This window comes from Protomyctophum bolini (assembly GCF_963924005.1).
Source record: "Protomyctophum bolini genome assembly, chromosome: 12".
NCBI lineage: Eukaryota > Metazoa > Chordata > Actinopteri > Myctophiformes > Myctophidae > Protomyctophum > Protomyctophum bolini.
The window spans coordinates 8,840,908-8,862,935 of NC_137873.1; the positions used below are offsets into that span (position 1 = coordinate 8,840,908).

General features: G+C 42.0%; 1 protein-coding gene across 2 annotated transcripts; it reads right to left on the reverse strand.

Moving 5' to 3' along the window:
• Positions 1-959: 959 nt before the first annotated feature.
• On the reverse strand, positions 960-20,632 carry LOC308325934 (myosin-7-like). 2 transcript variants are annotated; one of them, XM_080778715.1, is made up of 39 exons: positions 20,579-20,632; positions 20,186-20,218; positions 19,511-19,719; positions 18,542-18,685; positions 18,284-18,440; positions 17,060-17,087; positions 16,843-16,951; positions 16,161-16,253; positions 16,013-16,076; positions 14,087-14,185; positions 13,138-13,241; positions 12,878-13,016; positions 12,522-12,640; positions 12,245-12,394; positions 11,971-12,141; positions 11,176-11,473; positions 10,918-10,991; positions 10,622-10,827; positions 10,354-10,480; positions 10,113-10,249; positions 8,066-8,321; positions 7,738-7,980; positions 7,456-7,632; positions 6,876-7,021; positions 6,296-6,386; positions 5,780-6,169; positions 5,543-5,669; positions 5,337-5,455; positions 4,752-4,948; positions 4,481-4,664; positions 4,218-4,383; positions 4,006-4,130; positions 3,598-3,906; positions 3,314-3,517; positions 2,460-2,756; positions 2,093-2,197; positions 1,892-1,987; positions 1,582-1,716; positions 960-1,083 (listed from the first exon to the last, which is right to left on the reverse strand). In XM_080778715.1, exons 3-39 carry the CDS (start codon positions 19,709-19,711, stop codon positions 1,063-1,065), a joined length of 5,808 nt encoding a protein of 1,935 aa, XP_080634841.1. In that variant the 5' UTR covers positions 19,712-19,719; positions 20,186-20,218; positions 20,579-20,632; the 3' UTR covers positions 960-1,062. The 2 variants fall into 2 exon arrangements, with proteins under 2 accessions (XP_080634841.1, XP_080634842.1); XM_080778716.1 differs by lacking the exons at positions 18,284-18,440; positions 18,542-18,685; positions 19,511-19,719; positions 20,186-20,218; positions 20,579-20,632 and adding an exon at positions 18,224-18,246.
• Positions 20,633-22,028: the final 1,396 nt, after the last annotated feature.

Consider the following 22,028-nt stretch of genomic DNA (forward strand, 5'->3'; position numbering starts at 1 on the left):
TCTTGAGGGCTTTATAAGCCACGTACACTCAAGGCGCTGCTTGGTTTCGGACGGCACTCAACAGGGCGCAGCCTCGCGTGAACGCGCATATTGAGGGCGAGTGGCGAGGAGGCGGTTTCAAAAAGGGCCTTCCTGTACTTTTCTAGATGTTTCTGGTACCTCACTACCTCTTCATGTAAAACATGCGTTTTCCCCACAGCTCCCCCTATAATCAAACCTTGTCCAAGTACACAAAACATTATTTTTCTTCTGGGTTAAATATTGAACAATATTTGAAACCAATATTCCCTTGTTATCACCCAGTACGTTTCACTTTAATTCATTAGGATTTAGAAGCCTTTTTTTTACCTCGACCATCGACCTCAGTCCAAAATGGGTTAATTAACTCATACCAGCTGGGCATGAGATACATTTCTTCACACATTATTCTGGCAGTGTCACACACCAACTACCATAGACTAGATGAAGTGGTATTTCAATCCCTGAAGAAGACCTTTCCAGGCATTCCTTTTAATAAATTACCCTGCGTAACGTAGTGGCTATGAGTGTGCAGCTTTTTCTTCACCTTTAGACTTCACTTATTTATCAAAGTCAGCAGCACCTCATCAGCACTGCCACTGGTGTGCGCCCTTCTCCTGTTTGTTTGCCAGCTGTGGTATTTATTCCTTAAATGTTAAATGGTGCATTTATACAGCGCCTTTATCCAAGGTGCTTTACACAGATTGTGCATTACATTCACCCATTCACACACCGAATGGCAGCGGAATCCATGCAAGGCACCAACCAGCAATAGCAGGGGGTAGCTTGCTCAAGGACACTTCAACACTGGAGCCCGGGTTCGAACTAGCAACCTTGCTGTTCCCACTTCCCATCCAGCCACTCTAGCCCTGAGCCACCGCCTCACATGCCTTATTTATCCGACCATCATCACATATTTAAATAATGAGAAACAATACAGGTTCAGATGCAGATTCTTTTTATTCTACTGAAGAACGACAGCATGCTTAGGGAGACACGAACACTTTGGAAGCCGGTGTCTCGGAGATTATTCACCTGCGATGTTCACTCTCCATCGAGCCCTTTCTGAAAGAAAAGAGGAAAAAAGAAAACACATTATGGGCGTTCCACAAGTGTGGAGAGGACACTGCTGTCTCTTACATTTAATGAGGTATTAGGTACTTCTATAGGCCTTTGCGTTGTGAGGCATTGTGAGCTTGTAGATCGGCTATTTTCTAAAAAGAATTGCCTCTCTCTTACCGATATATTATTTGACAATTTGGCCAATTTTTGGCCAGTTTTTATAGGATAGTTTGCCGATAGTTTGATGCAGTAATCTTTCTTTCGTTCTTTCTTTCTTTCTTTCTTTGGTATTAAAAAAGGCTTAAAAGTCTTTACATTTTTATTACCACCCAACATCATCGGGAGGCAGAAAGTATAGCCCAAAACCGTGTTGGATGGAGAAGAGTCGTAGATGGCCTATGCAGTATGCTCCACTGGGAGCGACGGGCCTACTGTAAGTAAAGCAAGTAAAATCATCACACACAGGTTGAGAACCCCTGATCTGATCTAGTGTACACACACCTTGGATCCCACGTCGCGGCTCTTGGCACGCAGCTTGTTGACCTGAGACTCAGCGATGTCGGCTCTCTCCTCGGCCTCGTCCAGCTCATGCGTAAGTTTGCGGAACTTGGTCAGATTACCGTTGGACAGCTCCTCCTGTTGGAAAGACACAATGTGTAGACTTTCGCAAATGACGTTATTACGCCCTGTCTTGTTATTTTTTTCTTTTCTTATTATAATTGTTTTAGACATTTCTAAAATGGGCTGAAAGATAAGGATATAGCGCTGCTCAGTGTAGCGTTTGATGTTTGTTAAAAGCTATAGCACTCACAGCCTCCTCAGCCGCTCTCTTGTAGGATTTCACTTTGAGCTGCAGCTTGTCCACCAGCTCCTGAAGACGGGTCAGATGTTTACGGTCCTCGTCCGTCTAGAGACAGAAAACAAGAAGAGCGTTTTATATCTGAAACCTCGGCTGCTTGCTTTCGCTTTAGGTTTTGACAAACGTTTGAAACCAAAGTGAGAGGTACCCTACCTGATAAGTCAGTTCCTTGATGCGTCGTTCAAATTTTTTGATTCCCTTTATGGCATCACTGGACTTCTTCTGCTCACTCTCCACCTCGACTTCAAGTTCTCTGACCTACCAAATATAGGACAGAAGAACTAAACTGTGTATTTCTTCTTTATTTAGTTTGCCTCTTTGTTATTATGGACAGTGCAAAATTCCACTCACCCTGGCCTCCAGCTTCTGCACCTGCTTCTAGCCTCCCTTCATTTAAAACACTCACCCATGGCCTCCAGCTTCTGCACCTGCTTCTTGCCTCCCTTCATGGTTTAAAACACTCACCCTGGCCTCCAGCTTCTGCACTTGCTTCTTGCCTCCCTTCATTTAAAACACTCACCCTGGCCTCCAGCTTCTGCACCTGCTTCTTGCCTCCCTTCATGGCGATCTGCTCCGCCTCATCCAGACGGTGCTGCAGGTCCTTGATGGTCTGTTCCATGTTCTTCTTCATGCGCTCCAGGTGAGCGCTGGTGTCCTGCTCCTTCTTCAGCTCCTCTGCCATCATGGCAGCATCAGTAATGGCCTTCTTGGCCTTTTCCTCTGCATTTCTGCACTCCTGCAACGCTTCGTCCACCTCTGACTGAAGCTGGGACGTATCGGCCTCCAGCTTCTTCTTCTGGTTTATCAGGCCAGTGTTCTGGTCAGAGATGATATCTTATTAGAGAATTGTGTTTATTCCATCAAGTTGCAACAATTAAACATACCGGTACATTGTGTTGTACCGATATAGCGCTAGATAATTTCAGATCTATCCATCCATCTATTCAGCTATTATCATTATTATTGATTATCATAAGCATTTGGCTACTACTCATGTAATTTGACGGTTTTAGTCAGGCGGGAAATAGCTTATACATGATAGTTCATGTAGTTGAAAAACGTTGAATTCTGCGTGGCTGGAGGTTGATTATCAATTAGGATCATCTGTGCCAAATTCCATGCTTTTTTTACCACCAACTGAACTATGTCAATTTCCCACCTTACTCTGTTGGAATAGATCAAAGTCAACCATAAACCTCACACAAAACATCCCCATTTTCTCAAAATAACAAATAGTTATGCTCCTTTCAACTCAACACTATATGACATCTGGATCTGGATCATTTCTATCTACAATTGTCACCACAGGGGGAATGTCAAATCCACGTGTCCTTTCCCAGGACTCATCCGTAAAATGTGTTGACTCTGTCTTACCTGCGAGTGCAACAACTGGACCCTTTCACTGACATCCAACAGCTCTTGCTCAGCAAGCTTGCGGCCCCTGTCAGTCTGTTCCACCAAGGATCTCAACTCCTCCAACTCTGCCTGCATGAGGTTGTTGCGTCTCTCAACGATGGCAATATTCTCCTTCAGATCACCATTGGCATGAAGAGAATCATCAAGCTGCAGTTGAGCATCCTGAAAGAAAATAAAAATAGAATCAGTGAATGAGAATAGGGTGTTTTGTTCAGTTTTTGTTTTCCCCTCACACTCTGTACCTTCAGATGAGCATGAACAGACTTGAGTTGTTTCTGAGCCTCGGCCGCCTGCCTGTTGGCCTGGCTGAGCTGGATCTCCATCTCATTCAGGTCTCCCTCCATCTTCTTCTTCAGGCGCATGGCCTCATTCCTGCTGCGAGTCTCTGACTCAAGAGAGCTTTGAAGATTATCCACAATTCTCTGTTGGTTTCTCTTGGCCGTCTCCATCTCTTCATCCTTCTCTGCTAGCTTGCGCTCAATGTCAGCCTTCACCTGATTAAACTCAAGCTGCGCTCGAAGGATCTTCCCTTCCTCATGCTCCAGTGTGGCCTAGCACGAGGAGAAGAACGGGGTCAATAAGAATCAGAGGTTCCATTTTGGAAAAAAACAAAATATTTGGGGCAAGTTCAAAGTAGCATCATACTGTACCTCTGCTTCTTCCAGAGCTGCTTGAATCTCACACTTTTCATGCTCCAGCTGTTTGCGATTCTTTTCAAGCTCATGAATATTCTTTCCACTCTGAGCAATTTGCTCAGTGAGGTCAACTATTTCCTCTGAGGATGAAGAAAAACAAGTGTCATTATAATAGAACAATGACCCTAAAGACTGCTTCAATAGATCACATTGCCTATTATGCTTACCCTGTAGATTCTTGTTCTCTCTCTTCAGGGTCTCCAGGTGGTCCAGAGATTCTTCGTAGGAGTTCTTCAGTTTGAAGAGATCAGTGCTCAGAGACCTGGCCTCCTTCTGGGAGCTCTCTAGCTCGACTTGAGACTCCTCATACTTCTGCTTCCACTCTGCCAGGACCTGGAGGAAACAAGAACACCCTGTTATTTCCATAACTACTTGTGCTCTATTTCTATGCAGTGAAATAATTGTAGGTCTACAGATAATAAAATTCAACCTTGTCAAAGTTCCTCTGCTTCTTGTCCAGAACAGCAGCAGCAGCGTTAGACCTCTCCACGTCCACCATGAGGTCTTCAATCTCATTCTGCAGTCTGTGTTTGGTCTTCTCCAGGGAGGAACATTTAGCATTAACGGCCTCGACGGCCTCCTCTGCATCCTGGAGACGCTGAGCCAGCTTCTTCCTGGATTGCGATGAGAGAAGTTTCAAGGAAGGTGAGTGTCTAAAAAGGTGTGCCAACATGCAAAACAACAGAAAATTGGATGCTCACTTGGCCTCCTCCAGCTCTTCAGTCCTCTGGATGGCATCAGTCTCGTACTTGGTTCTCCACTGAGCCACCTCAGAGTTAGCCTTGGACATGCCTCGCTGCAGTTCGCCTTTGGCCTCCTGCTCCTCTTCATACTGCTCCCTCAGCAGGTCAGAGTCGTGGCGAGCAGACTGCACTGCATGGGCTAACGCATTCTTGGCCTGAAATGATATGTTGTTAAGCCTTTTAACTAAGAACGCCTCTGTGTGTCATTTTAGTTGTTGCTATATTTATACGCTGTTGTCAGGCAGAAAGCTCTTATCATCCATATTTTAATGTTTCGTTTTTTTTTTTTCGTTTTGTTTTTCTTGGCTTAGTTGAACACACTACAGCGTCACGTTGCAGATCTGCTACTTAAGCGTTTCAGTAATATGAGGTTTCTACCCCACATAGGCCTAGTACCAGCAATTATTTCTTTCACGTTTTTCAGAAAACGTAGGTAGGATTTATAAGTGGTTTTGAGAATTGGTCCCAGGTCTGAATGGGTTAAAACAATTAAAATCGGATGAATCTGTGTTATTTATTTATCAACTGTTCATTATCCGTCACCTTGACTTCTTCCTCCAGTTGTCTTTTAAGATCCTCAATCTGCTGAGTGTAGGATAGTTTTCCTCTGGTGAGTTGAGACACCAGAGAGTCCTTTTCCTCAAGTTGACGAGAAAGCTCGCCTGGTGTGACACAAATTAATAATTGCCGCGTTTTAGTGTCTCGTAATATTTAAATGTGCCTTATTACAAACCAACAAGTCCATTTACCATTCTCGGTCTGAAGCTTGGCTCTCTGCGAGGTGAAGTCATTGATGGCGCGTTGTCCCTCCTCTGCCTTCGTTTTGTATTCATGCATCTGGTCCTCCAGAACTCTGCACATTTTCTCCGAGTTAGTCTAAAACAGAAAGCATGGTTGTATTCAATAATTAAGAATAAATAAGTATTATTTGTCACTCAATCCTACGAGCAGAGAAATGTTGTTGTGCCTTCAGTTGGACTCCCTACCTTGGACTTAACGATCTGCTCCATGCTGGAGACCACGTCGTCCAACTCCAGTCGGACTTCGCTCTTCTCCTTCTCCAGTTTCTGTTTGACTCTCTGCAGGTTGTCAATCTGCTCTCCCAGGTCCACCACACTGTCGGCCTGTTTCTTTCTCAGGGTGGCAGTGGTGGCCTCGTGATGCAGAGTGGCCTCTTCGAGGTCTCTGCGCATCTTCTGAAACTCTGCCTCTCTCTTCTTGTTCATCTCAATCTGGGAAGTTGTCGCCCCGCCAGCCTCCTCCAGCCTCTCGCTGATCTCCTCCAGCTCTCTGGCCAAGTCAGACCTCTGCTTCTCCACCTTGGCTCGGGCAGCTCGCTCTGCCTCAAGCTCCTCTTCCAGTTCCTCAATGCGAGCCTACAAGATCCAGGTCAAATGCAAATGCATTAATCATGGATTCAGTTGCATGACTATAAAAAAAAAAACACTTGTGAGCGGTGCCCTTTATCATGATGATGATGAAGTTCGCCTAAGTTTCATTACCTGCAACTCCTTCATTTTTTTCTGGAGTTGAGCACTCATTGCTTGTTCGTCTTCGATTCTGCCAGTGAGTTGGCCGGTTTCAAAATCTTTTCTGATGACAGAAATGTTATAGATCATTATACCACAGGTCGTTTCGAGGAAGCAATCTGATTGGTTGAAACAGCCTTCTAGCCGTGGGTTAAACCAGCACCATTCACCACCTAATCAAAACAAAGAATTCAGCTGCTCTGTTCTCCCAGAGCGCTAGCAAACTCGGTGGCTAGGTTAGCTAGTTTCTTGGGACATTTGTGGTCGTAGTGACTACATCTGTAATTCAAAAAATATTTCAGCGATTTTCTTAGTTTTAAGGGTAACTGTTGTATAATTGCAATGTTACACTCGAGGGTGTGGTTTAACGTGATTATTGCCACTTCAATGATGCTTGCGGAACTCGACTTCGTCTCGTTCCTGACCGCATCCCTGTCGTGGCAATAATCAAGTTAACCCACAACCTCTCGTGTAATATTGCTTAATTATACCTTGACCACATACTTTTAAATCATATTGTACATGGATATAGTCGAGATGAAGCAGTCATTACTTTTTCAGCCTCTCTTCTAGTTGCTGCTTGTCATTTTCCAGGTCCATGACACTCTCATGAGACAACTTTAGGTCTCCTTCAAGCTTCCTCTTGGACCTCTCGAGATCCAAACGGATCTTCTTCTCTTGCTCCAGGGACCCTTCAAGCTGTGGCAAGTGATACAAGTACTGGGTCAGAATGATTCAGTCATACATCTCCGCTGTCTGGCAGAAACCAACATATTAACTTTTCAGGAAAACAACAAAATACTGCCTCATCAAAGTTGGTATCGTGACTTTATACATTGTCGGATACTTGAATGTGTCCTCATATTATCATCACTAATACAGCTCAAGTGGAGTTAGGAGGTTTTTGACGATTAATGTGGAGATTGTTGTTTTGTCCACCATTGATTAGAATGAAAGTCAAAGGGGAGGGTTAGGTGGTTTGAAGATCCAATGGAGTTTGAGTAGTCAAAAACACTTTTTAATAATTTAGTTTTGGTTCAATATTTGTACAAACCCAGTCACAGATGTACAGGGAGTTCAATAGCACTGATTTGAAAAATAAAATAAAGCTGAATAATTGAGATTGTTCTTACATCGTCCACTTGCTGTTCCAGTTTAGCTTTGAACTTGGTCAGGGAGTTGACTTTGTCCTCCTCTGACTGCAGGTCATCCAGTGTTTGCTGGTGAGCCTCTTGTAAGGCTTTCTTCTCCTTGGTCAGCCTGGCGATGATTTCATCCAGAGAAGCCATCTCCTCAACCAAGTTCTTCACCTACGATTTAAGCAGTGATGGTTTAAGCAGTGACACGTAAAAGGTTCCCCAAGAAATGCAATTGTTCACATAAGCAACGAGAGATGGAAGATAATATGCTATTACCTTGTTCTCGGTGGCATGCTTCTCTTTCTCCACTTTGGCCAGAGTTAGTTCCAAGTCATCGATATCCTTCTTCAGCTCAGAACACTCGTCCTCCAGTTTCCTCTTCTTAGCAGTGAGTTCTGCATTCATCTCCTCCTCATCCTCCAACCTCTCTGAAAACTCTTTGGCTTTTCCTTCCATCTGAATCTTGTTCTTGATCAGTCCCTCACACCTTTCCTCTGCGTCACACAGGTTGTCTTGCTCCTGTTCAAGTACCAAGTTACTTGTTGTAAACACTATATAAAATGTATGCATTTATTACTGGGGCAAACACAACATTCCAACTTACAGCCTGGACGTGGAGCTGCAGGTCGTTCTTCTCTTGGAGAAGTGTGACCATTTTCTCCTCCAATTCCTTCTTGCGAGCTTCAGATTTGGCATAGGCCTCTTTAAGTTTGGCAAACTCTTCCTTCATATTAGCCATTTCCTTCTCAGTCTCCGCTGACTTCAACAGAGGCTTGATCTTGAAGTACATCCTCATCCAGGGCCAATTCTTGACCACCATGAAGGCACGGATATTCCACTGGATTACCAGCAGTGCATCCCTGAGGAGTTTAAATTACTTTGTAACTATATTGCGGAGCAGCATAAATGTAAACGAATGGGAAGTAATTTCAAAATACGTCCGTCATTTTAAAGGTCACACTGTGAACAAACTATCAGTGTTACAATCCCAGCTTAACCCGTGTTCTAGGTTGTAAAATTGCCCACAAAAAAGGTATATTTTACAAAATAACTTTTACAAACTAACATTATGTCACGGTCCGCTCCTCGGACCGTGAACTTTGAGTATCTTGTCAATATCATGTCAGTATCATGTCAAGTCATGGTCAGTAATGTCAGTTTCATTGACATTCATTGTATAGTTTCATGTCTAGTAGTATCGGTATCAGTATCTAGCTCCATTAATTTGGAACCCCTTATCTATGCTGTTACGCTTTAGCAGTTTAATTGTTGCCATGTGCCTAAGTTACGTTTTTGTCACGGTCCACTCCTCGGACCGGGAACTTTGACTGTCCTTTATTTGAGATTGGACTTTAATATGTAGTTCTGTCATTTCATTGTTTTCAGCATGTTTGTATGTAATTGCTCATGTGTTCCTGACTGTTCTCTTTGGTTTTGGTTTTGTGTTTCCTTTTGTAGTATTTGTTCCTGCCTTGTAATTTGTCAGTGTTTCCACCTGTGTCCTTTTAGTCCCCCAGCCTATCCTTTGTTGATTGTATTTTGGTTCCACCTGTGCCCTGTTATCCTGTGTGTATTTAAGTCCTGTGTTTGCATATTGTTCTTGTTGGTTCGTAGTTCCCTGTGGTGTGAGTCCCTGTATAGTTTCTGTGTTTTGCCATGCCTTTTTGCCCTGTTTTTGGCAGAACCTCAGTTTGATTATTAAATCTTTTTAAGTTTATTGCTCTGCCTACTGTCGCCTGCATTTGGGTCCTCTTCCGTACTCACTCCTGACACATTATGAATGTATGACTGTGTTGGGTCATGACAATGGGTTGGGGTAGTATGTATTGCAAATTAATATGAATCTTTAACCCTCTAAGACCCAGGGTTGCTTTTTAGCAACAAATTTAATTTAATTAATTACTATTACTACTCTGTTTTTCTGTTTTTTCTGTTCTTTTTTCACCTAAACGTCATCAGTGATGTTCATTGCAATGCCATTTCAATGCCATTGGTCATGATATTTGCATATAAACACCCCCCACAGAGGCTGAAATTCACACAAATAGAAAATGTCTGGACTCTGTGCGATTTTGAACATTTTTTTACCTAAGACTTTGGTCCTTTACCCTAATAAAAGTAGGTAAAATTATTGTAATATAAATTATGTTTTTTTGTGATCATTAGAATGTCTAGAACATGTTTTATTCATTATTGTGAAAGATCCCCCAAATGTAAATTATTAATTTATTATATTATTATATAATTATTAAGATTTTCATCAAACTTTATTTTTTTTATTTTTTTTAACATATTTTTTAGTCTTAGTCCTAGTAGTACAAAGTAGTAGTAACGTTGAAATCTATTTTTTGCAAGTAGAAATTAATGCGGGTGTTAGAGGGTTAAAGGTATATTCAGTGATTTCACTTAATTCAAATATCACTTATTTTTTTGTTTTGTTGTGATAATCCTCTCTACTATAGAGTGTGCTGACCATATAAGGAGTTCCTCACTGTCCCCAGTGAACCCCTGGGGATCAAAACACCTTAGGTTTAGTTTTTGACTCTCTATCCTGATTGGATGAAAGGCTTTGGGTCCCAGCCAAAAACGAAACCTAAGGTTTTTTGAGTGAAATCACTGAATATACCTTTAATGTGAGTGAGGTTTCTTACCGGCGTTCTACAATCTTCTGGAACTCCATTCTTGCCAGAAGACCTCGTGACCTGGACTGTATTCTAGTAATAATCAGAGCCAGTCGGTCGTCTCGCATCTCCTCCAGCAGGCCGAGCAGCCCAGCTTTGAAGAACACCTTCAGGGCAACAGGGACACGTCGCACGCCATGAGAATCAATATTCAATGTGGTCGATGAACCATTTATAAGTTACTTACTTACTCATAAATGTATATACTGACCTTTGTGTGTCCAAATTTATACTGGAGATGGTCAATAGTCTGAAGAGAGCCCAACAGTTTCTCTGCTGCCTTCTTGTTATCAATGAACTGTCCGTCAGGGATGGAGGACGGGTTCAGAATGCGATATCTTTGTCATAAACAAGAGAGAGAATCGCTATTTTTTTACCTGATGTTTTTTTCCACAAATATATTGTATGCCGACAAAAAACATTGCGCAATTGACCAAGTCATTTGTGGCGATACTTAATTGACATCTATCTATCTATACCTCTGTCTGAAATCTCCATAGAGGATCCTGTTGGGGAAGCCCTTCCTGCAGATCCTGATGCCTTCCAGCACGCCGTTACAGCGAAGCTGGTGCATCACCAGAGGGTTCTCCATGATCCCCGGAGTCTTGGTCTCGTTGGGGATGAGGCAGCGCACAAAGTGAGGGTGCGTGGACCTCAGGTTGGTCATCAGCTTGTTCAGGTTCTCCTGTAAACGCACCACAAGGGCATTCGTTTTGAGGTCGACGCCTAGAATGTGTGGATCGGCGTCCTCACAGAGTTGTCATCACTATCTTACCCTATGTAGACAGGATACAGTTTGGAAGGACGAGCCTTTCTTCTTGGCACCACCACCACCTTTCGCCTTGCCATCTTTAGGACAATATCAATTAGAGAAAACAAATCACACTTGTGTGACATTTATAAAAAAAAACACACATTTATGTGGGGAAATACACCAGTGAAAGATTCTATCAAAAATATATTTTGTTTATACGTAATTGGAAGAAAGTTATGGCTTTTAAGGCTCATCAGAACATCATAAATATCAGCCTACCGGAGTCCCCTGCGTAATCTGAGAAGAGGACGCCGAGAAGCTTCAGATTAGACTTCTGGTAAAGTCCTACGACCGTCTCGTTCAACGGGTCTTTGTTCTTCACCAGCCAGTTGTTGATGTTATAGTCCACGGTGCCAGCGTAGTGAACCAGGGAGAAATGAGCCTCCGCCTTTGGCCTGGGCTTCTGGAAGTTGGCGGACTTCCCCATGTGGTTGTCGTACAGCTTGGCTTTAAAGGTGGCGTCGCTGGCCTTGGGGAACATGCACTCCTCTTCCAGGATGGACATGATACCCATGGGCTGAAAGGGTCATTAAAGGAGAATTTCAGACTGGAAGGCTTTCCTACCTTTATTTGTAGTTACGTCCCCACCAAAGAGGTCCAGCTATATTGGCTATTTCCCCTACCATAAGCCCTCAGTTAATTTAATTGGGTTTATATACAATAACATTGATTGTCAGTGGTTTAAATTATTTCTTTTTTGCTTTAGTTTACTCATTTCTGGATCAATGTACCCCTTTACCCACCTACATTTGCTTAGAAAAAGTAAAAACTACATCTAGCATATCGTTGCTGTCGGGCAGAAACCTCATAAATCTTAGTTTTATGTAAATTAATGACCAAATTTTGCCATATTAAAGTGTCATACAAAAGTAACAAAAAAATATAAAAATCTACAAGCTCAAAACGTGTTGCGTTATAAGTTTATCTCAACAGTAGTGTAGATGTCAAAGGCCCATGAGAGACTGTCTCTTCTCATCAAAAATAATAATAATCATAATAATGATTATGTCTCACCTTTTCGATCAGGTCAATACAAGCCTGTAAGTCCATGCCGAAGTCAATGAAAGTCCATTCAATGCCCTCTTTCTTGTACTCTTCCTGTTCCAGCACAAACATGTGGTGGTTGAAAAACTGCTGCAGCTTCTCGTTGGTGAAGTTGATGCAGAGTTGCTCAAAGGTGTTGAACTGCAATCACAGGTTTGGGGGATTATATGTTCAGGTCTCGCAGCAAGCAGACTAATAACAGAAGAACACACTAACGAAATTATGCATTTTACTGCAAACTCACATCAAAGATCTCAAACCCGGCGATGTCCAGCACGCCGATGAAGTACTGGCGGGGCTGCTTGGTGTACAAAGATTGGTTGATTCTCACCACCATCCACAGGAACATCTTCTCGTACACTGACTTGGAGAGTGCACCGATGGAGTAGTTCACCTACACCGAAAAAAGGAAAATATGTTTTACAAACGTTACAGCATATCTCTCTCTCTCTCTTCAAGCATTGTATAAAAATATAGATATATATTTTTTTGAATCACACAAATGTATGTATTATATTTACCTGGTCAACACTCTGTCCCTTGGTGACCCATTCGTTTCCTACTTTAACCCTTGGGTGACAGAGACCCTTGATGAGGTCAGAGGAATTTATGCCCATCAGATACGCAACTTTGTCAGCATCTAAAGGAAATAGAAAATAGGTAATGGCTGCTGTTCAAAGCTGTCATTGTTCACATCTTTCTACATGCGCCCCCCACTTTCACTTAATGTGGCCCTCAGGTTATAGTATGAACTGTACTGTACTGTACTGTATCCCAGGGACACACATAGCTGTCTATAGGAGTGGTTGCGCCACTCAAAAGAATAACACAGACTCTAGGGTTGCCAGTGTAAACAGCGTTAAAAAGAGAGTGTCACCCTCGGTGCCGTCGGATTCGGCCTGCTCCTCCCTCTGCTTCTGTTTGAACTTCATGTTCCCGTGGTGCATGATGGCGCCGGTCAGCTTGTAGATGCCGTTCTTCTCTTCTTGAGTGAAGCCCAGCACGTCAAAAGCGCCCTGGATAAGATGTTATTATCGGATCATAAATAAGTCATTATTATGAATAATTTAATTCGGATGTTGGGGATAAAATTCATCCGACTTTTTGGGGAAATGTATATATATATATATATCTCACGTCAGTGGCATGCAGCTCCTCAGCGTCGTTGATGGAGGCCACGGTCGTCTCTCCTTGGGAGATGAAGGAGTAGTCGTACGGGTTGTTGCTGATGAGCAGCATTTCTGAGGACAAGATGAAAATGAAAGGTGCTGTTTAGTGGTCATTTTCTTTAATATGTATGCATTAATTTCATGGGAAAGCTCTATATCCTGATGGTAAACGTTGCTTTTAGACTGAATAGCAATCATTGCTTATACCCTTACTATTAAGACACTATATTGTATACAGAGCAATTTGTTCAGCAATTTAAAGGAGCACTTCACCACTTTTCAACCTATACCTTCATTTTGTCCTCACTAATGTTCATGATAAAATGCCACCATTCCTTGAGGGCCTATGTACAGGTTTAATTAAGGTTCTAAAAACGCCATTGACAATGAAGAGAAATCAATGTTTGTTTTGTCCCGAACACAAACATTTGTTTGACACCGTTTGTTTTACATCATCATTACATCACCTAACAACATGAGTTAGACTTATAATATATAGAGTTAATCCAAGCTATACCGAATTCCCTCCTCGATGATAAGAACGCCCCTCACTTCACAGGGCTGTGAGCAGTTTAGAAACCCGTCCACCAGTGACATCATCGATGGGGAATCCAATCTAATAGAAACGGCAGGCTTTCTATTCCTGAAAAGTTGCAATGCGAAAATGGAAGCCATCGTTCTCACGATAATAAAAATCTAATTATATACATATTTTTTTAATCTTATTTTTTTAATATAATTTGCCTAATGATGATGTCACTGGTGGACGGGTATCTGAACTGCCCACAGTCCACCAGACACAGACCGAGTAGAAAGAAATAGTGGTATTTCATCATGAACATCAGTTAGGACCAATTATATGAAGATACATTGAAAAGTGGTGAAGTGGTCCTTTAATTTCATATGGCATTACCCACCCAAGAGTTCAGGCTTAACCTGAGACAAGATCTGGTAGAATATGTGGTAGTCTCTCTCATTTTTCAGCTGGAAGGTCACACGGGACTTCTCCAGAAGATCTGTGAAAAACAAGATTATTAAAGGACAACTTTAGTTTTTTTCAACCAAGGTTTGTTTTAGGTTGTTATTAGACAAAGTAAAAGATGAGTGTTAATTATTTTTCATTTGCTGCTTTCTTTCGTTTTAGGGATTTTAGCTGTTTTTGACAGGGGGGCGGGGGCATTCGAACATGGGGCTAAATATATATATTCTTTGCAAAATGTTATAGCGATTTTAGTATTTTGTATTTACTAGCTTCCCCCCAGTAGGCTGCATTCACATTCGGTAGATCCTGTGATCTTTTGTGGCCAGATTATAATTTCTTGGGGTCTAGTAGGACTATAGTAAATAATAAATACAAAAATCGCTATAACATTTTGTTAATAAAGACGTATTTAGCCCCATGTTCGAATGCCCCCGCCCCCCTGTCAAAAATCGCTAAAACAAAAGCAAGCAGCAAATTAACACTCATCTTTTACTTTCTCTAATAACAACTTAAAACATGAACCTTGGTTGAAAAACTGGACGCGTTTTTCGGAAAACCGATGGAGAAACGCCGCTAGAAATCCGAAAAACGCGCTCGGTGTGTGTGTGGACCTTTAGGGCCGATTCATGCTCCTATTTTAGAGCCGAATAAAAGTCGGTTTGGCGCTGTAGAGCCTACAATTTGACGTCATTTGAGGTTCGGGGGGGGGCGGGTGCCTTCCTAATGTTCGGCTCTTCGGTGCTACTGAAAATTTCTGACGAACCAAAATCATTTCGGCACTACAGCGCCGAAACAGCAGTAAAATAGGAGTATGAATCGGCCCTTACTCATTGTCATTGTTCTACATTCATGATACACTTTATAATTTAGCTTCTGAGTGAGAGTCGAACAACACAACCGTACAGCTACACAACTGTACTGTGTGTCATATAAACGCTATTCAATACACCCCCCCGCCGCTCTGATCCAGACAGCTGCTATCCACGGCTTATACAGCCCTGATTAGGCCAGCCAGCATGGTGTAAATATGCGCTCCGCTTGCCAGGTTTTGCAGGGCAAATTAGCAACCATGTGTTCGAAAACAAAAGCCCAAGAGAAGCGACTATACACATCAGGTTTAACCAGTATATAAACCTATTATAGATCCATCGCAAATTGTGTTGTGAGCTTATAGATCTGCTATTGCTATTTATTAAAAAAAAGGATGTGAGCTATTTGGAATGTCTTTGAAACATTGAAGGCTAAATATATAGTTTCAGATTGGGGTCCATGGTCATGGACAAATACATTTGTGGGAGGGGGGAGGGGTGGTCCTTGACGTGAAAATGTTTCACAGCCACTAAAAAGATTAGTAAAACACAAGCCCAAATGAGAAACTACACTTAGCTCATTTACCGCCCGACACCCCCATCTGGTGTCTGGATTGTGTAGTCCAGGGCCACCAGCCAGTCATTTAATACAGCAACACCTTTAGTTTGAAAGCCGATTCACTCGAAAGCCGAGAGTCAGGAAGTGAATTATGGCCATGTAACGGCTGCCACGACCCAAAACGTACATTTTGTAACCGGGGATCATATCGTTGAGCCAAAAAAGAAGACTCTGAGATATTACAATTATAAAACCACGTTCCCATAGATAGCATAAGCCAGCAGAATTTTCATTTACATTTTTTTTTCTTCATCACACCGCAACTGGATCCGTTAAGTCCCAAAAACTGCAACCTGCGATTACCAATAATATTTACAAGAAACTTTACAGAAAGTGGCATAAAACAAGTGTACATGGGCATGGCAACACTGCTGGGCGCACCTTTCTCGTAGGATGTTATTTTGTCTTTCATTCAGTAGGCTATTTTACTTACAAGTCTCAATATCAGCGGAGGCCAACTTTCCTCGGTTGTCAAAATGAATTCGGATGAATTTGCCCTGAGAATGAAAAGAAACATCTGAGCGTTAATATTCATGTCGATCATGTGTCGATCAACACGTTCGACTCAGTCGGACACTCACAAATCTGGAGGAGTTGTCGTTCCTGATGGTCTTGGCGTTGCCAAAGGCCTCCAGCGCAGGGTTAGCCTGGATGATTTGATCCTCCAGGGTGCCCTGAAAGAATGTACACTCAATCAATATTGGTTATTTTTTTATTTATTTTTTACTTAAAACACCTTGATGTACCCGGATGTAGTTGGAACCAGTAAATCAGTACGCCCAGTAATTTGCAGCTTCAGAGCCCATTTCAAGGTGACACAGCCTCCAGTAAATATAGTAATAGTAAATATTTTAAGTTTTTCAGAACACTTAGAATGGGCCTCAGATCTGAATGGGTATAGTACCAAAAGTACAAAAGACACCTCGTGAGCTTGTAGATCGGTTATTTTCAAATGGCCAAAATGTATAGAGGGTTTTTTAATAATAACCAAAATCTAAATAGTAATAATCTAGTAAAAGTACATTGTTTGCCTGTGAGATGTAGTGGAGTATAGAAGTAAAAGTATGACAAATTGGAAATACCTCAAAAGTGCAAAAGTACAATAAATAAGTAAAGGCTCTTGGTTACTATTCTTACACCACTGTTCTATTCTATATTTTACCATAACCTTTTTCTACTTTACACCACTGTTCTATTCTATATTTTACCGTGACCTTTTTCTACTTTACACCACTGTTCTATTCTGTATTTTACCGTACAAACCTTTTTCTCAGCAGCTGCGTCTTTTTTCCCACTTGGCACGGCAGCGATGCTGGCAAAATACTGGATGACACGCTTGGTGTTGACAGTCTTCCCAGCGCCTGACTCTCCACTGCAGGGTACATATAATAATAATGAGACACCAGAATACTATAATATTAGGCTAAGACAACTTTTAATACGTAATGACATTGTTGCCGTGTGAAGATATCTGACTCACGTGATGAGGATGGACTGGTTTTCTCTGTCTGTAGGCAAGATAAACACACTGTAGCATGGGCAGTGAACAGTGCAGTGGTGGTATACAGTATAGCTTAAAGCTGCTATGAGCAATTATGGCAACATTTGAACCCATTTAGACCTGACATCAATATTTTAAAAAATCACAGTTTTCTGAAAAACCTATGTTTCTATATCAGTGGTTCTCAATATTTCATGTCAAGGACCTACAATTTGAGTAGAATATATATTCAAAGATTTGTGCCACATTTTCACGATTTTTCAAAAATAGCAGACCTACAAGCTTGTAGCGCACCACTCGCTATGAGCTTGTAGATCTGCTATTTTTCAATAGCTAAATTATAACATAATGTTTAAAACACCAAAAGGGGTTCCCGCCCAACATGTATTAATTACCTTTTTTTTATGGTGGGGGTGTGTGGGGGGGGGGGTATTCAGACAGCCAGCAATGGGTAAAACGCTCCCCCAAAAATCACACATCTAGGGGCCACAATCTGCATTCAAAGATTTTCCTAGAAGCTTTGCCATTGGTCGATTTGCCTGTCTACTTCCTGATTGGTATAGTCATTTCGACCAGGTTTTTTTTTTTTTTTTTCGACCAATGACAAAGCTTCTAGGAACATATTTGGAATGCAGATTGTGGCCCCTAGATGTGTCACAGAGACTATATTTATTTTGGGAGCATTTTACTCATTGCTGGCTGTCTGAATACAATAAAAAAAATGCTTTAATGCAGTGGTTCTAAGCCTGTGGGTCAGGACTCCGGACCCGCAGGTTGTGAAATTTGACCATCTAAAGCTCACAACGCCTCTGTTGTCAGCTTGAAGATCTGATAATTTCACATTTTTAATCTGTGGAAGCAAGTCAAAAGAAATCTAACGCCTCAACTCCTACATTACATTGTCAGGGCGGGGGTCCCCAGTTCTTTTTTGTTTTGTTTTGGGGGTCGGCCTGAAAGGTTGAGAACCACTGGCTTAAAGGACAAATGTTTATTGTGTGCCATGAGGACCATTATAATGTCACAAACATTTAATGTTTAATTTACCTGCCAGATAGGCATTATCATTTAATGTTTCATTTATCTGCCAGCATATGTACTGATAGGCATTATCATTCATTTAATGTTTAACAAACTTTAAGTTACCTGCCAACATGTACTGATAGGCGTTATCATTCATTTAATGTTTAATAAACTTTACTGTACCTGCCAACATGTACTGATAGGCGTTATCAGAGATGGAGAAGATGTGAGGAGGCGCTTCAGTCCTCTTCTTGCCTCTGTAAGCAGCAACCACCTCTTGGTTGTAGACCGGCAGCCACTTGTAGGGGTTCACAGTCACACAGAACAGCCCGGAGTAGGTCTGCCAGATGATGGGGATGGAGTAGTGGATGGATAGGGATGAGTGTGTAACACAGTCTAATCATTGATTGAAGGAGAATTGTAACGAGGCTGTAGTCTTACATAGATCATCCATGCAGCGTAACGCTCTTTGAGGTTAAACAGCACCGCCGGCTCATGCAGGAAGGTGAACATCGCCATGTCTTCAATTTTATCAAACTTTGGCGGGTTCTGAGGATGGACGTCATCCTCCTTCACGGTCACCGTCTGCAAAAAAACCCCACAGATTATTCATCCTTGTCAGACATGTGGTGATCAATCATAGAGCTGGATCATACTCAAAGTCGCACGATTTGTCACACGTGACGTTACTGTAGTGAAACTTCTTCCAGGCATTTGACTCATCTCTTGGAGTGGTGAGTCACAGCCGTGCCGCGCTCGGGAATCATTTGATCAGTTGATTTGACCCCCAATCCAACCCTTTGATGCTGAGTGCCAAGCAGGGAGGCATTGGGTCCCATTTTTGCCAGTCTTTGGTATGACCCGGTCGGGGATCGAACTCCGACCTCCAGTTTCAGGGCACTCGGGGATCGTAGCAAAGATTACTACGACACGATCTATGGCATATTAGGAGGCCAACTAGTGGTTCTCAAGTGTTTTGCAAGGACCCCCTAAACACTGAGAGTGTACAAATGAAGCCAAATGGACCCATTTGGTTTCATTTCATTAGCATGCAGCTCTGAACCTGAGATCAGATTCAAAAAATGTCTTCTACATCCCGACAGTTCTGAAAAAGCTATGTTTCTATGTCAGCTTGTAGATCTGCTATCAACAGCTAAAGTATAACACAATGCCAACACCAAAAAGGGTTCCCGCCCAGAATGGGTTAATCCAGAGCAATTTACAGTAAGCAAGAACAATAATAATTCATATTTTATATAATATTCAGAACTAGTCATCAAGGATCATAAGCAAGCTATATAAGAACCTAACATCCGTCTAACCGTGATCATACTATATTACGTATAACAAATGTTATAACTTATACGTGAGTGTGTGCGTGTGTGTGTGCGTGTGTGTGTGTGTGTGTACCTTCTTGAACTCCGTGAAAGCGGTAACTTGGTCACCGTCGCGGCTGGTGATGGACGCCTTGACGTACTCGACCTCCGGGTCGGGGACGAAGCACTCCTTCTTCATGTCAAAGGGACGAGTCTGGGCCTCCAGGCGCTCCCTGTCCGTCTTCCTCAGGTAGCAGGCGGCCGCCCCGTAGTCCAACATGGCGATGTCACCCATGTTTCACACTGTTCAGCACAAACAATGACTCATCACTAGCACCAAATACAGTGACATTCAAATACAAAATTGTCGTCATCTATTCCATCCTATAATCCAGTTTATTTACAATTAGACTCATGGCATAACTGACATGCTGTACATCATTCGACAGCGTATACCGAGCTCATCCTCGCTCCTATACTCGACTGTGTGTTTAAATGTTTTAGTAACGGAGATCAATTCAAAGAAAACAAAGAGGTCAGAGCCTTCATATGCCTTCATTGATTGATTGAAATCCCGTGATTTAAATACACTAGTGTACAGGTTTATTTTACACTATACAGCCCGGTATACATTTGAAAAACAATTGCATCTGGTACATGGAAATTCAAACAACATGGAGGTTCTAGAAAGTTGGATACATCATGCCATTATAGCACAGTCGCTCACAGATACTAGCTCAAATGCAGTCAAACATTAATTATACTGAACCTGGGCAGGTTGAACTTCCCAGGAGATCAGGATCTGCGTTAGCCATGGGAAAAACGGAGAGAAGCCAATGAGAACTTCAGCATCAATTTTCAAAATATGAAACCATTTTCACTATGTTGTGTTTCAAAGGTTTCAAAAGACCTTAACCCATTTTGACCTGAGATCAGCTTCTAAAAAAATGTCTTCTACATCCTGACAGTTTTCTGAAAAAGCTATGTCGTTCTTCGATTTTTCAAAAATAGCAGACCTACAAGCTCGTAGCGCGCCACTCGGTGGCGCGCTATGAGCTTGTAGATCTGCTATTTTTCAATAGCTAAAGCATAACATAATGCTAACACCAAAAGGGGTTAAATACACCTGATCTGAAATCCCCTGTGTGTGTATTTTGCTTACCTTTGACTCTCGACCTTTGATGGCTGAAGCAAAGTGATGGCAGCAGTCACTGAGGGCAGGCAGTCTTTCCACTAATAAATGTTTCTTAGTCCACCAAATATGGGGATGGATTTTCAGATAAGACAAAAATCCTCCAAATGGGGCTGGACTATTAGTGGCTGGTGTTTCTATTTGTTGCTTCCACCTTGTGACAAACAAATCAAGGACACTGAATGGTACACAGTAAAGTAAGGGGAGGGCAGTAGCCTATAGGGGAGATCAGAAGATAGGGCTATATTCGATATCAAATGATACCATCTGCAGTAAATCAATGTTGTTTTTTTTGTTTTTTTACATTGTCCTGTAATATTCTAAAATCCTCCCTGTGGTTTTATGAGGTAGCTGACCATGCATTTTGGTTGCTTCATTTAAAATGGTAAAATCACTGCATCAGAGCCATGACACGGGATACAATTACTTTGTTTTCGTTTTAAATCATGTCCTTGGCTCAACTTCACTTTCTAGTCATGTATGACACATGCTGGACATGCGGCACATGCTGTCAAAGAACATATCTGGCTGCTGTGGATGTAAATATCCTGAATTACAAACCAAGATAAACAGCTCAGAGAAGCTCTAGCATGTGTTGTAGTGCGGAAGGCATATTTGTAGAGGGGTTCCGAGGCGACGAAGAATTGCAGCTGTTGTCTACCAGAGCTATGGTCGGAGGACTTGTCACTCACCGAGTCACCGCTATTCTACCCAGTTACTGTAAATCTTCAGGCCTTGGTCTCTACTTACAGTCATGGCATTGTTCCCTTGCCTTGACGACAGAGATAACCCCCCCACCAAATTCTTGTCTGAATGTTTTTCTTTTCTATGATTGAGGAGGGCAGCTTTGTACGGGTGCTGATATATCTGAACTGAGTCTCCTGGCTCTTGGGATAGATGAGGCATAACAGGTGCACAATTGTTCTCGTTTAATGGTGATGGATATACTGTATGATGACATTGCTGTACCAAAATAAAACGCTATGTCAGGGAAGTTCAATTGGAGAAAATCTAATCAAATGTGTGTTTTTGTGTGAAAGCAGTGGCCTCGCTAGCATCCGTATGGTGTCTGTCAAGTAGGCTACATCCTAGTTTTCATTATGTGATCTACTATTCAAAAAGTTAACACATTTCAAATTACGAGTTAAAGCATTAATTGGCTTATAGGCTGGTCAAAATCTGCTAAGCACGTCACTGTACATTTTAAGGACAGGCAAAAGTTGTTCTTCCACACTATTTAAAAAAAATTATGACAGACTTTTTCAAGTCATGTTCATTTGAATAGGATATAGCCCTTAATCACTGCTAAAGTTTTGAAGGGATTTACAGGCCTTCATTTAACAAAAACACACAATCCACATCTCCCCTGTGTGTGTGTGCGTGTGCGTGCGTGACACTCAATCAGGTGAGGAAAACTAGG